The 13,288-nt window shown below is 39.7% G+C and overlaps 1 protein-coding gene across 7 annotated transcripts in view; it reads right to left on the bottom strand.

Moving 5' to 3' along the window:
* Window positions 1-2,019: 2,019 nt before the first annotated feature.
* The window catches only part of CC2D2A (coiled-coil and C2 domain containing 2A), a 442,728-nt gene continuing 431,459 nt past the window's right edge, over window positions 2,020-13,288 (bottom strand). For all 7 annotated transcript variants that reach the window (XM_049886470.1, XM_049886471.1, XM_049886472.1 and 4 more), the window contains 4 exons: window positions 8,401-8,523; window positions 7,046-7,104; window positions 3,580-3,757; window positions 2,020-2,310 (listed from right to left, as the gene is read on the bottom strand). In XM_049886470.1, the coding sequence (XP_049742427.1) occupies window positions 2,122-2,310; window positions 3,580-3,757; window positions 7,046-7,104; window positions 8,401-8,523 (549 nt within the window). In that variant the 3' untranslated portion in view covers window positions 2,020-2,121. The remainder of the gene's footprint in view (window positions 2,311-3,579; window positions 3,758-7,045; window positions 7,105-8,400; window positions 8,524-13,288) is intronic.

Raw genomic sequence — 13,288 nt, forward strand, 5'->3', positions numbered from 1 at the left:
ATGAGTTGGAATTGATGACAACTGGTTTTGTTTTTTTGTAATAAAGCTTATTTTAAAAGTTGACATCAGGGACTTTTTCAAGAAAACAAATTATGACAGGTCTTCTGGGGTGAGTCCCATTCCACCCCATACTTATCTGTATTTAACTGAACTCAGTGGTAAAATTGCTCGTCCACAGTGACAGTCCTGGGTCACCAAGGGAAGGCTGAAATTTATCCCCTATTTAATCTGAAAACAATAGAATTTTTTGAGGAAAAGATTTTGATAATTTTTAAGAAAAAAAATCATTTTTAAATGATGTTTCAGAATCTGGCTTAAATTTTATCCTTTATAAATTAATTTTGAGCAGTTAATTTCCTGAAGGGTTCCAGATAATTGAGGTGCCTCTCGTGTTGCTTGATGCTAACAAATCGTGAAATAGGACTTGGCAAACTGGCTTCAGTATGTCAGCATATTGTCATGTCAAAACTCGTTTCTACCCTCTTCCCTGCCCTATAACATGAGGAATAGACAGCACAATCTGCTTTTAACTTTTTATATTATTTCATATAAGCTTAAAGCGATAAAAATCCATTACCATTGAGTCAGTTCCAACCCTGTAGGACAGAGTAAAAGTGCCCCCATAGGGTTTCCAAGGAGCAGCTGGTGGATTCAAACTGCTGACTTTTGGGTTAGCAGCCAAACTTAACCCCTGCGCCATTAAGGGGATAGTTAATGTTTAATGAAGATTGAAACACCATATACTTGGCTTAAATTGATCTTGGATTTTATGATTGATCTGATGAATTATTTAAACTGTTCATTCTGAGAAAAAAAAAAAGATGTAAAGTGCCTTGTAGAGCCTGACACATCAGATGCTCAGTGCTGGGCACTGTTCTCAGTGTTTTACATATATATGGACTTCAATCTTTACAACGATGCTATGAAGTGGGCAGTGTAATCATCCCTATCTTATATTTGGGAAAAGTAAGTAACAGAGAGGTTAAGTAACTTACCCGTGGTTACCCAGCTAGTAAGTGACAGAACTAGGATTTCTCCAGAGTTCATTCTCTTAAGCACTAATGCTATCTGCTCTATATAGCTATATTGGTAAGTGTTATGGATCAGTCATTGAAATCCACCTTGAAGAGTTCATAGTAGAGTTATCAAGATACGTAAACACTTGGAATAATTGATACAGGAAGGCATAAAGAATAAAGCAGAAGGTGAAAGTTGTTCCTTACATCTTTATTTTTTAAAGTGAGACTGTATGTACAACAGTGGCTCTCAGTTGAAGGCAAGTTGCCCTGTAGAGGACATTTGGCAATGTCTGGAGACATTTTTAGTTGTCACAACTAGAGTAGTGGGGTAATGGGTGTACTTGGCATCTAGGGGGTAGAGGCCAAGGATGCTGTTAAACATCCTACAATGCACAGGACAGACCTCACAAAACAAATAATTACCCAGCCTAAAATGGCGATAGTACTGTTAAGAAAATCCTGTTTTACATACTTCGGTTTTTTGTCACTTTGAGGACTAAGGTGCGCTTGACCCAAGCCATGGTATTTTCATTTGCCTCATATGCATGAGAAAGCTGGACAGTGAATAAGGAAGACCAAAGAAGAATTGATGCCTATGAATTATGGTATTGGTGAAGAATACTGAATACACCATGGACTGCCAGAAGAACGAAAAAAATCTGTCTTGGAAGAAATACAGACAGAATGCTCCTCAGAAGCAAGGATGGCAAAATTTCGTCTTACGTATTTTGATAGTGCAAGGCTGTTCGCCCTCCCCACTGAAAAGTTGTGAAGTGGTACTTTGCCGGGTCATAAAAGTATGATTGATATTCTGCTGAACAAGCAAAGAAGGACATTGGAAGCAGAGACTGCAAGTACAAAGGCATAGAGACATGCAGTCGTGTAGCATAAGGAGAAACTGTATGTAGACTTACATTGAATTTAGCATCAAAATGACAGACAAGGCAAACTACTAAATAAAGCACGGTATGATAATATGAGAATTTTATTTCATCACATGCAAATAATATTTTCTTCCTTTTGGTGTAATCAATATAACTTTAAAATATTCTCATATCTTGATTGTAGTTTTTACATGATATAAAAAGTTCAATGAAAAAAATTACCTGTTGCGTATAAGGGAGGCAACATAGATCCAAACAGACAAAACGTTTTTGGGATATGGGTGGATATATACAGCTAAAGCAAATTCAACGTTAGATACATCAATGTTGTGTACTCCAGTACTATACACAGCTTCAATTAAAGGCTTCATTTCAGAATAGGGCATATGAAGGGGAAATCCAGAGAACTGGGAGAAGAAAAAAAATTTTTAGTCATTAGTGAAGTCTGAAGATTTCACTGTATTTTTTTCCTCATGTAAATGTATGCAGTGCTTAATACAGTAAGTCTTCCCTCTGGATCTTGAAATCATTTATTTAGTTCTGATTTTCTACTCAGCTGTATAGTAACAACACAGAAAGGGGAGAGGTTTAAATGTCCTTTTTGTTTCAGCTGCAAGCATATTGATGTATGGGATACTTGTTAGTCACCCTCCGCTGTCCCCTTCCCTCTTCCTGACAGCTCCCAGTTTGCTTAGTGACCCAGGTGGTTCCAGTGACTTGGGTTAAGCTAATCAAAATGCATTCCATCCCCCTGGCCATAATGATCGATACAGGGATGGGCGTGTGATCAAAGTGGGTCTCAATCAACGGGAGTCTCAGGAATCTTGCTGGGAATAATGGTACCCAGAGGTCCTCTCCTGCTTTGAAGAATGCATGGGCAGATGTGAGTCCTGGAACTTGGAGCCATTTGTTACCATGAGAAAAGCCAGTCTGAGGACCATGCTGTCCCATGGAGGAGCACAGAGTGGGGAGACACAGAAAGTGGGACACCCTGGTCCCAGGTCATCTCTGACTCTGCAGTTACAGTAAGTAAGCCAATAAATTCTGTTTATCATTCAAGCCTGTTTGAGTTGAGTTCTCTGTTACTTGAACTAAAAACATCTTGGCTGAAAACCTGGCCTTAAGAGTAAGTTGAAGGATACATTTTAGTCAGTGAATAGAATTATTCTTAACTGTCCAATTATCTCTTCACACTGTTTAGCCAACAAGGCTTACTGTCTTGAACGTACTTATGAGACAGCTTTCTACGTTTTATTATCCAGAAATGTTATATTGTGTGTTCAGGAGAATCTTTCTTAGCAATGAAAAGCTATCAGTATAAAACAATATCCTTTACAAACCTGATCCAGAGCGTTTGGTTTCACCTTTATTCACAGTTCAGTCTATAACATGATTTAACTAGACATTTTCATTTATTTAATACTTAGAGTATATTCATAAAAGGTATTTTTCATAAGCTTAAAAGGCATTTTCATGTTTTAGAAGCACTTTGCTATTTACTGATAGGTTAATTACTGAGATTAAAAATTTCTAATAGAATTTTTTAGTCTACACTGCTTAATCTGTGTACTTCGAGGAAGAATGTAGGTATTTTGATTCTAAAAACCCATTACTGAGTCATTTCCACTTTAAAATGAGGAAATCTACAGGTCAGTTTAGAAGCCATTTGTACGTACCCTGTAGTCTCCTAGCTGTTTCAGCAGCTCTGCTCCGTGGTCGTCTTCTACATCTTCCCCTTGGCTTCTTTCTAACAGAGGCAAGAAGTGACGCAGAGTGGAGGTGCAGTACCTATTCCACCGAGTCAGATGGCGTGGCCTCCAGTCCATGATTTTCTCTTTCAGTACTTTTTCAATCCTGTTCATAAAAAATAAACTCCATTTTTGGGTGACTTGACTTTTCTTGTAAGAAACCACAGTTTATATGCAGTGGGGATTATGTAACTACGTTTTTGTCAATGCAGTTGCCATTCTCCAGACATACTTGGTATCTAATTTAGGCTGATCTCTGGGAAGTCAGAACATAATACAAGTGATCCTTGCCCTTAAAGATTATACACGGATAGGGTGGAGAATAGACCTGTAAAGAGAAAGCACGCAATATCCTAAGGGCCATGAGAGATGCTTGAAATGTCACACAGGAGAGGAGCACTGAATAACTCTGGGGAATAGTTAAATTCAGTACATTTAACAAAATATTTTTTTTTTATCACAAAATGCTTTATCACTTTATTCACTGATAACACATATAAACTGTTGCTGTTGAGTGAATTTGAATTCATAGTGACCATACAGGACAGTAGAACTGTCCCATAGGGTCCCATAGGGTTTCTAAGACTATAATTTTTACAGAAGCAGATTACCATGTCTTTCTCCTGCAGAGTGGCTGGTGGGTTTGAACTGCCAACCTTTCAGTTAGCAGCTGAATGCTTTAACCACTGGACCACCAGTATATATATAGAGAGAAATTAGACCCAGGCATAAGGGGTGAGGCTTATGCTAAGAGCAGGGCTTCCAACCAGTTAGTTCCAGCTCGAATGAGAATTTGCATTTCCATCCCAGATATACTGAATCAATCTACATTTTAACAAAGTCCCCAGGACATACTTATGTGTAGTAAATTTTGAGAATCACTGCTCTACTAGTGGTTCTCAGAATTGGCCCCTAACCAGCAGTATTAGCATTGCCTGGGAACTTGTTAGAAATGCAAATTCTCAGCAGGGGTTCAAATGGAAAGGAACTGGTTCAAAGCCCTGGTTAAGAGTCTCAAATCTTTGTAGGAGTGTTAATACCCTTATTGATTTTTTTTTTCCCACAGCGAGACTTGTATTCATGAGAATTACCTTTTTCCTAAATTTTTTAAAACTGTCTTTAAAATAACAACCATCGTTGCAACATAATGTTTTCTATTCAGCTTTTTGGTTCATATGATAAATATTAGGTTCATAGGATATGAAGCTTAATCAGAGAATGAAGAAAAAACAGCTATCATTTATTGAGCCCTTATTTACCAGGTACTGTGTTAAGTGCTTTTCATTTTTATTTAATGCTAATAACCACCCTAGAGTGACTTGACTGAGACAGGAGACTGGGATTTTAATTGAAACACTGCTGATGCTAAAGCCTCTCATTTGTCCCCTAACCAAATATACAGATTTAGGGCTCAGCCAGCTTCCCATTGCTCAATAGGCACAGAATCCACTTTTCTTTTAGCACATAACACCTATCCTTGTTTTGGATTTCCAGGTGGTCTGAGCACGAAAGTATGGATGAATTACCAAGCATTTCATCATGTTGGGGAAATAAATGATGTGAGTCTTATCAATAGCATGTTGAAGCTATGGAAGAAACAGGATGTTTTATTTTAGATTAATTGTCCTATGCAGGTATCCCAACTAAGGCTTTATGGAGAAATTGAGAGTAAATTGGTGTTTGCTGGTAATAATACCTAGAAAAGGGTATTACATTTCATCTTGTGTGATTTGACTCTTCACACAACTTGATACAGTAGAAAAAACACATAGGCTTTGAAATCAAAGATCTGACTGGGCTCAGAAGCACTTAACTTCTCTGAGCCAGTACTTTACCTATCTGGGCCTCAGCACTTTTGGGAAACCAGGAGAATAGGTTTCATTTCACAGGGTTGTAAGGATTATAGGGACTTACATAGATCCTTACCTGCCTTTTCCACGTTATGTTCATAAAGTAGCTGAAGTTCTGTAAGCCACTGCAGTGCGATGGATCGCTTTTATATGGCCTTTCTCACCATGGTCTTATAATTCCCACCAAATGATTGGGTGGGAATGTGCAAATGAGGTGCTTGTGGCCCACCAAGAGGATTGGATAGCATGCTGATTATACAAATAAGGTGCATGGCACCCTTGTGGGGCTGGGACTATGTAAATAAGGTGTATGGAACTCTAACGAGGGATTATCAGTTTTGCAATCCCACTAGGCTTAAAATGAGCCATCCCAGATACGGACAGTGGGAACCTCACTACCACCAAGAAAGAAGAGCTAGAATTGGAGCACATCCTTTGGAACCAGGATCCCTGCACTGAGAACCTCCTAGACCCAGGAGACAGAGCTGTAACACTGGAGATGGTGAGACAGTGAGAAGCCGTGGCAGAGAAACAAGCAGCAGCAGAGAAACAGCGGTAGCAGAGGCAGCAGGACCAGGAGACTGGCAGGAGACTGCGTGGTGGGCTTCCCAGCCCACTGAGCGAGAAAGCTGAGTGCCTTCGGGCAGGAGGGTTCCTGGTGGAGCTGGGTGCCTCCAGACAGTTGTTAGCAGAGCTAGGCTTGTGGACTCATGGAGCTAGAGAGCTGAGTGAGAGCTGAGGGCCTTCAGGCTGAGGCTTACTGGCAGAGTGGGGTGCCTCTGGGCACTTATCAGTGTAGCTAAAAGAGCTTTGTAACACTTACCTGAGCAGGGCAGAGGCTAGCCCAAGAGGCCTGAGGGCCCAAGAGGTGGAGGGTCCAAGCAGAGGCCTGCTTGTGGGCACAGAGGAGAAGCTGTCCTAACCAAAGAACTATATCCTGAGGAGTTCCTGATCCTGAATTGTAACTTGTTACTTCCTAATAAACCCTATAATCAAGTATATTGTCTTTGAGTTCTGTGTGGCCGTTGGCAACAAATTATCAGACCCGGCAGAGAAGTAGAGTGCCGTGGGAGGGACGGCTCATGTCAGAATTGGTAAAAAGGTTGGAGCAAAGAGGTATGTCTGACCACTTCACAGGAATCGGCCTTGGGCTGATGCTGATGGTGATTTTCTCTCCCCCTCGTGAAGTCCGAGGAAGTCAGACTCCTCCACCGCGCCATTTTTACAGCCACTAATTAGACAACTGAAGCATATGTAAGCTGAGGAGTATGCCGTGTCTGAACAAGATGCATCATGACATGATGTTGAGCTCGAGTCTGAGGTAAGGCCTTGGAGAACTACATATTGTAACTAGTTCACATTCGTTTTTCCCACACCGTGCTGATGAAATAGCCTCCTTTAGCCATGCGATTTAGGGATTGTATCTGTAGTCGGTGTCTGTCAACATGAAATAAACTTTAATTGGCCAAATTAGTTCACATTGATCCAGGCTGAGAATCACTCCTAGTAACAGATTACTTTTGGATTTATGGATGTTAAGTTACCTGTCTTGGAGCTCAGCTGCAGCCATTTTATCGGTGCCCTGGTAAATTAGCTCTTCCGGCTGTGAGAAAATAATTCAGAAATCTTAAAAATCACTTAGATTTTGATTAGCTGTACATTCTTTTAAAAAATGTTAATTATGAAATCTCAGACATTCAAAAAAATACAGAGAATAATGGATACCTGTGTAGCCATGACCCACTTTAACTAAAACATCACAAATTATAGCTGTGTAGTTCTTTCTCAATCTCATTTCCCTTCTCTCCTCACTGGAGTAACCATGACCTAAATCCCACTGGAGAGTACGTACTAAGATTCGTTCGTGTTGATACATATAGCTCTAGTTCATTTTAACTACTGAAATATTCTATTATGTACCATCCTTTAATTATCCCTTCTGTCATCCCAGTTCTTTTGCTACTTCAGTGTTCCTATGAAAAATCTTGTATATGTCACATGGTGCACACATGATCTCTTATGGACTTTGTTTTTCAAACCTTTTTTTTTTGGTGGGGGGGAAGGTTTGATCAATAGTAAAATACACATTTTATACTACAAACCCACTACACACATATACCTAGTTATCAAATGGAAGCAATGGTTTTAGGAGACACTGCTTGTGATTACTACTTACAATGTACTAATTACTCATACCCACTGCCGTCGAGTCAATTCTGACTCACAGTGACCGTATAGGACAGAGTAGAACTGCCCCATAGGGTTTCCAAGGAGTGCCTAGGGGATTCGAACTGCTGACTTTTTGGTTAGCAGCCAAGCTCTTAACCACTGTGCCACCAGGATGAGGACCCTCTAAATTAATCTTATGAACCACTATGGATCTTGCTCTATAGTTTGATTTCATGTCTCATTAGTGGTCATGAAATCAATCTAGTGAATTGAGACCAACATTTAAAAAATTATAATAAAATAGAATATAATTTGTAGTACTTTTAGAACTTTTTCTTTCATGCATATGTGTATGCTGGTTCATAATATAGAACATGTTTCTTATTGTGAGTTGGGCTCAAATAGGTTTGAAGTACAAACACTGTTCTGGGCTAAATATTTAGGAGCTGAATTGTTAGGTTCCTTCGAGTCGATCCCAACTGATAGCAACACCATGTAACAGAGCAGAACTGCCCTATGGAGTTTTCTTGGCTGTAATCTTTAGGAAGCAGATCGCCAGTTCTCTCTCCTGCAGAACCACTAGGTGGGTTTGAACTGCCAGCTTTTTGGTTAGCAGCTGAGTGCTTAACCATTTGTTCCACAAGGACCAAAAAAATACCTAGCTACCCTATCCAGTAGCATATCAAATTACTCTTTGTCTACATTTAATTGTTAATAAAACAATTTATACCTGAACACTGGAAAGGCCAGGGTATGGTAGGCTTCTTGAAAAGAAAGATTTCCATAGCTTGGGCTTGGTGACATCAAAATTTATCCTTAGAGGGGAATCATATCGTTGAATATTAAACCAAACCTAAAAAAGATAAAACAAAATCAGCATATAGGTTAGCAGATAAATGTGTGTGTGTGTGTGTGTGTGTGTGTGTATAGAGAGAGAGAACAAGATTGTGTGCAGGCTTTGCATTTGGTAAGACCATTTATTGGGCTACGTGGATCCCAGGATGCTGTATTTCAGTGATTTGAAGATGCACACTTTGATTTGTGAAATAGGTATACCTTTTAAAATCAGTGGAATCATTCAGTTATCATTGACCATTTTTTCACATTTTTTTCTATCTGATATTTGAAAGCTTACTGTTGATTATAGATTTGATGAAATAAGGTGGTTTCTTAAATGAGTTTAGTTCATGTACACCTTGTAGAACAACAACTGGTACATAGTTAAGTGCTCGGTAATTTTTGGCCATTTTGGTATTATTTATCATTGTTTATAATTGCGTGTGTGTCCATCTGTCTCCTCACGAAGACTGTTGTCTTGAGGGCATTTTCCATGTGTCTCATTAACCTCTGTACCTAATAAAACTCTTGAAATATAGTGAGCATATTGAATGATTGTGTGCATGAATGGTAAACTTCTTTGTTTAACATATTTATCAAATGCCCTCTATGCCCGGGCTCAGTTCTAATCACTGGGGATAAAGTAGCGAATGAAACAGAGTTCCGACTGTCATGCAGTGTCTAATATATATAGCAAACAAGTAAGTACATAGGCTATCGGACAATGTTAAATGATGTGGTAGATTATATTATTCATCTGATTCTTCTCTTTCTACATGGACACTTTTTGCCATGTTACTTTACAGTTGTTCCAATAAAAGGGGAGAATATACTTCTGCAGCCCTTGACTTCAGGTCAATAGAATGGGATGGAAGTGTCAATGTGTGACTCTGAGTCTAAGCCTTATAGGCTTTGTGTGCCCCATCTGCCCTCTTATGCTCCTGTCATTGCCACTGCCCGTTAGTCGGAGTCCCAGAATGAACACACATGAAGCAGAGCTGTGCTAGTCAACCAGCAGGTCAACAGTGAGAAGCACAGCTGCTCCAGCTACCACTGCTTGAAGAAGAGCTACCCAGCCTAGATCAGCAGAGCCTTCCCAGATGACCCACAAATCCATGGGAATAAATATTTGAAGCCCTTTAGTTCAGGGATAAGTTTTTACAATTTTTATTGAGGCAGTAGCTGGCTGATATAAATGCTACAGGGAGAACAAAGATGGGGAAAGGGACATAGTTTTAGGGTAGGCAGGCAAGTTCTCACTGAAAAGGTGACATGTGATCATGAAATTACAAAGTGAGGGGAAAATTTATGAAGATGTCTAGTGTGGAGGAGGTCGTTTTGTGCATAGGAAACAGCAAATGCTAAGTGTATACTTCATGTGGGTGGGGAACAGCAAGGAAGATAGGGTAGCTTTAGAGGAGCTAGCAGGTTAGCAAGGAAAGCATGAGATCAGCGGAGCATTGGGGTGAGAGGTCAGATCATGGAAGACCTTGTGGCCCATTTTAAAGATTTAGGCTTTTCCTCTTGAATGAGTTAAGAAGCCATTGGAGTATGTCACAGAGGAGTAACATAATTTGTCTTCCATTTTAACAGGAATATTCTTTGCTGTTTTAAAACTAGACAGAAGGGGGCAGGGGTAAGTAGCCTCCCAGACAGAAGAGCTAAAGTGGCTTGGGCCAAAATGGTGGCAGTGGAAGTGGTGAGATGTGGTCAGTTCTGTATATATTGTGAAGGTAGAGCCTGCAGGATTTGCTGATGGATGGGACATGGGGGAAGAGAAAGAGAGGAATCAGAGATGACTCCAGGGATTTTGGCTTGAGCATCTGGGCTGCTGGTGTTGCCATTTATGGATGTGGGAAAGACTGCAAAGGAACTCGGGAGTTCAAGTTTGGGCATATTAAGTCTGGGTGTCTATCTGATATTCGAAGAAAGATGATGAGTAGGTAGTTGGATATTTGAATCTAAAGTTCTGGGGAATGAACTGAGCTGGAGATATAAATTTGGTAACTATCAACATGTAGATGGTGTTCCTAGGGAGGGAGTCTACATAGAAAAGAGGTTTGATGAGCCCTGAGGATCTCTGATGTTTAGAATTTGGAGAAAAAAGGAAAAAAAACAGCAAAGGAGACAGAGAAGGGGCAGCCAGTGAGGCAGGAAGACCTAATTACTTGGAATCAAGAAATTATTTTAAGAAGGCAATGTTAAGGACTACAGTTTGGCTATAGTGCAGGGAATGGGCAGAAAAGTAGTGGAAAATAGCATGGGGGAAAAAAAATGCATTGAGGTCAGATTACATAGGACTTTGAAATCCAAGGTGAGTAGTTTATTGTTAAATCCGTATGTAGTGAGGTGTCATAGAATGCTATAGAATGATGAAAGCTGAACATGAAGAAATTTAATCAGGCAGCCCATACCACGCTGCCTTTGAGTCAATTCCAACTCACGCTGACGCTATAGGACAGAGCAGAACTGCCCCACAGGGTTTCCAAGGAGCTGCTGGTGGATTTTGGTTAGCAGCCGAGCTCTTAACTACTGTGCTACCAGGGCTCCCAATCAGGCAGCAGTGTAACAAATAGTGAATTGAATTGGAGCAGATTATGTAGCTGACTATAGCAGTGCAGGAATGAAACAATAATGGCATGACCTGGGAAGCAGTAGAGGTAGAATCTATAGGATTTGGTATTTATAAATATGATTGAAAGTAAGGGAGAGGGAAAATTCTGAGGTTCAAATCTGGGTAACATTCACAGAAGTAGGAAGCCAGCTAGAAAAGCTGATTTTTGAAGGCAAAGGGGAAATGATTTGGGTTTTGGATGTGCTGAGTTTGAGATTCTGACAAGGTAACTGGGTGTCTAGCAAACAGCTGAAAATTCAGGACATGAAGATGCTGGGGCTAGTGACTGAATTATGATTTCTTTGCTAGGCCAAGCAAGATAGCAAACCTGTTGCTGTCAAGTTGATTCTGACTCATAGTGACCCTATAGGACAGAATAAAACTTTCCCATAGGGTTTCCAAGGAATGGCTGGTAGATTTGAACTGCCAACATTTTGGTTAGCAGCCATAGCTCTTAACCACTGCACCACCAGGGCTCCAAGCTAGATAGAGAGAAAAAAAAAAAAAAAAGTATGGTCCTGGAAGAAATCTAAATACAGAATCTTCAGATACATCTACTTCTAAAGGTTGGGAAGACAAGCCAGTGAAGGAAGCATAGAAACTATTGTAGAGAAACGAAAACCACACAGTCCTTTATTAGTAAACCAAAGAGGGCAAAGTGTTTTTTCATGAAGAAGAAGGGATCAGTGGTGTCATATGCCACAGAAAAGGAGAGATTAGTGAGGAACGAGAGTAAACCACAGAATTTATCCATTAGCAAGACAACAGCACTTATCATAGTTTAATTTCCATAGGATGGTCAGGGCAGAGGAGCTAGAGATTGTAGTGGGTTAAGGCCCGAGTGTGCCAAGAAAGCAGCAGCAGCAGGCATAACTAGAATTCAAAGAATTTTAGAAGGAAAGGGAGGTAACGGTAATTTAGACTGTAGCTGGGTTAATAGAAGCATCTTTTAGAATTGCTGACTCTTGACCACATCAAGAGTTAGAGAAGGAGAGAACAAAAATATAGGGGCAAGTTGGAACAATTGGTGGGGCTGGGTCTCAGAGTAGGAGTGGAAACAAAAACAGGTGGAAAGGGGAGAGGCTTATTTCTTGGAAAGGATTAAAGGAGGAGAAGGCTGACTAAAGAACTTACGTAGCAGAGTAGAGGGCAGGTGACGATTCAGAGTACCTGGCCAGCAAACAAGGGTGAGATCCTCTACTGAGGACAGAGAGGCCTAGAGACGGTTTTTAAGAGCTGTCATGGCAGAACATAACCATCATAAGCCACTGTTGCCCATCTTGTTCAAAGAGGAGAAAAAGAGTTTCTTTCTTCTTCACAAAACTTGGGCTTTATGAGAATTACTCAACCATAGAGTAATTGTTGGAGAGCTAATAATAACTTTGACAGAGAATGGTGTTCTTTGAAGGCTTTTCAAAGCCTGTTGACCCTGCATGATTACTAATGATCTTAAAATTATTTTCTAAACAAGGATGGAGCTTTGCAGATTATTTATGGTTATGATAATGACTTCAATTAAAAATAATAACATGAGGATAGTGTTCCATATTGCTCTTTTCACATTAGCAATGAAAGTAGTTGACATTTGCTGAAAACCTACAAAAGACAGGTTCTTTGCTGAGTGCTTGGCATATATTATCTCTAATTTTATCAGTAACCCTAAAAAGTAGATCAGTGGTCTTCAAAGAAGGTGTACATTTCAGGGATATATATAAAAAAAGGATATAGGGAGGAAATATTAGATCTTCTAATTATTTCTTTTGTTAAGTTTGTGTGTGTGTGTGTATAATGATATATTGATGCACAAGTAAATACATATAATTTATAAATAAAAATACATATATTGGGGCTGCATGCTCAAATGATTTTCACAGATAGATGCAGAAAGCTCAGAGACCCCTAAGGTTGATGGTGATTTTAAAAACAATTATGGCAGATGACAAGTAAGAGTTGTTACTATGTGTCAGGTGCTTTACATTGACTATCTCATTTACTTCTCACAAGTACTTTATAATGACTGCTATTACCTGTGTTTTACCCGTGAAGAAACTGAAAGTGTGCAAGATTAAGAATCTTTCCAAGCTCACACAACTAGTAAATGATGAGGTTAGGGTTTAAACCCAGGCAGTCTGACCCCATAACTCATGTTTTTAACCACTTTTTTTTT

The sequence above is a fragment of the Elephas maximus genome, chromosome 5 (assembly GCF_024166365.1).
Source record: "Elephas maximus indicus isolate mEleMax1 chromosome 5, mEleMax1 primary haplotype, whole genome shotgun sequence".
NCBI lineage: Eukaryota > Metazoa > Chordata > Mammalia > Proboscidea > Elephantidae > Elephas > Elephas maximus.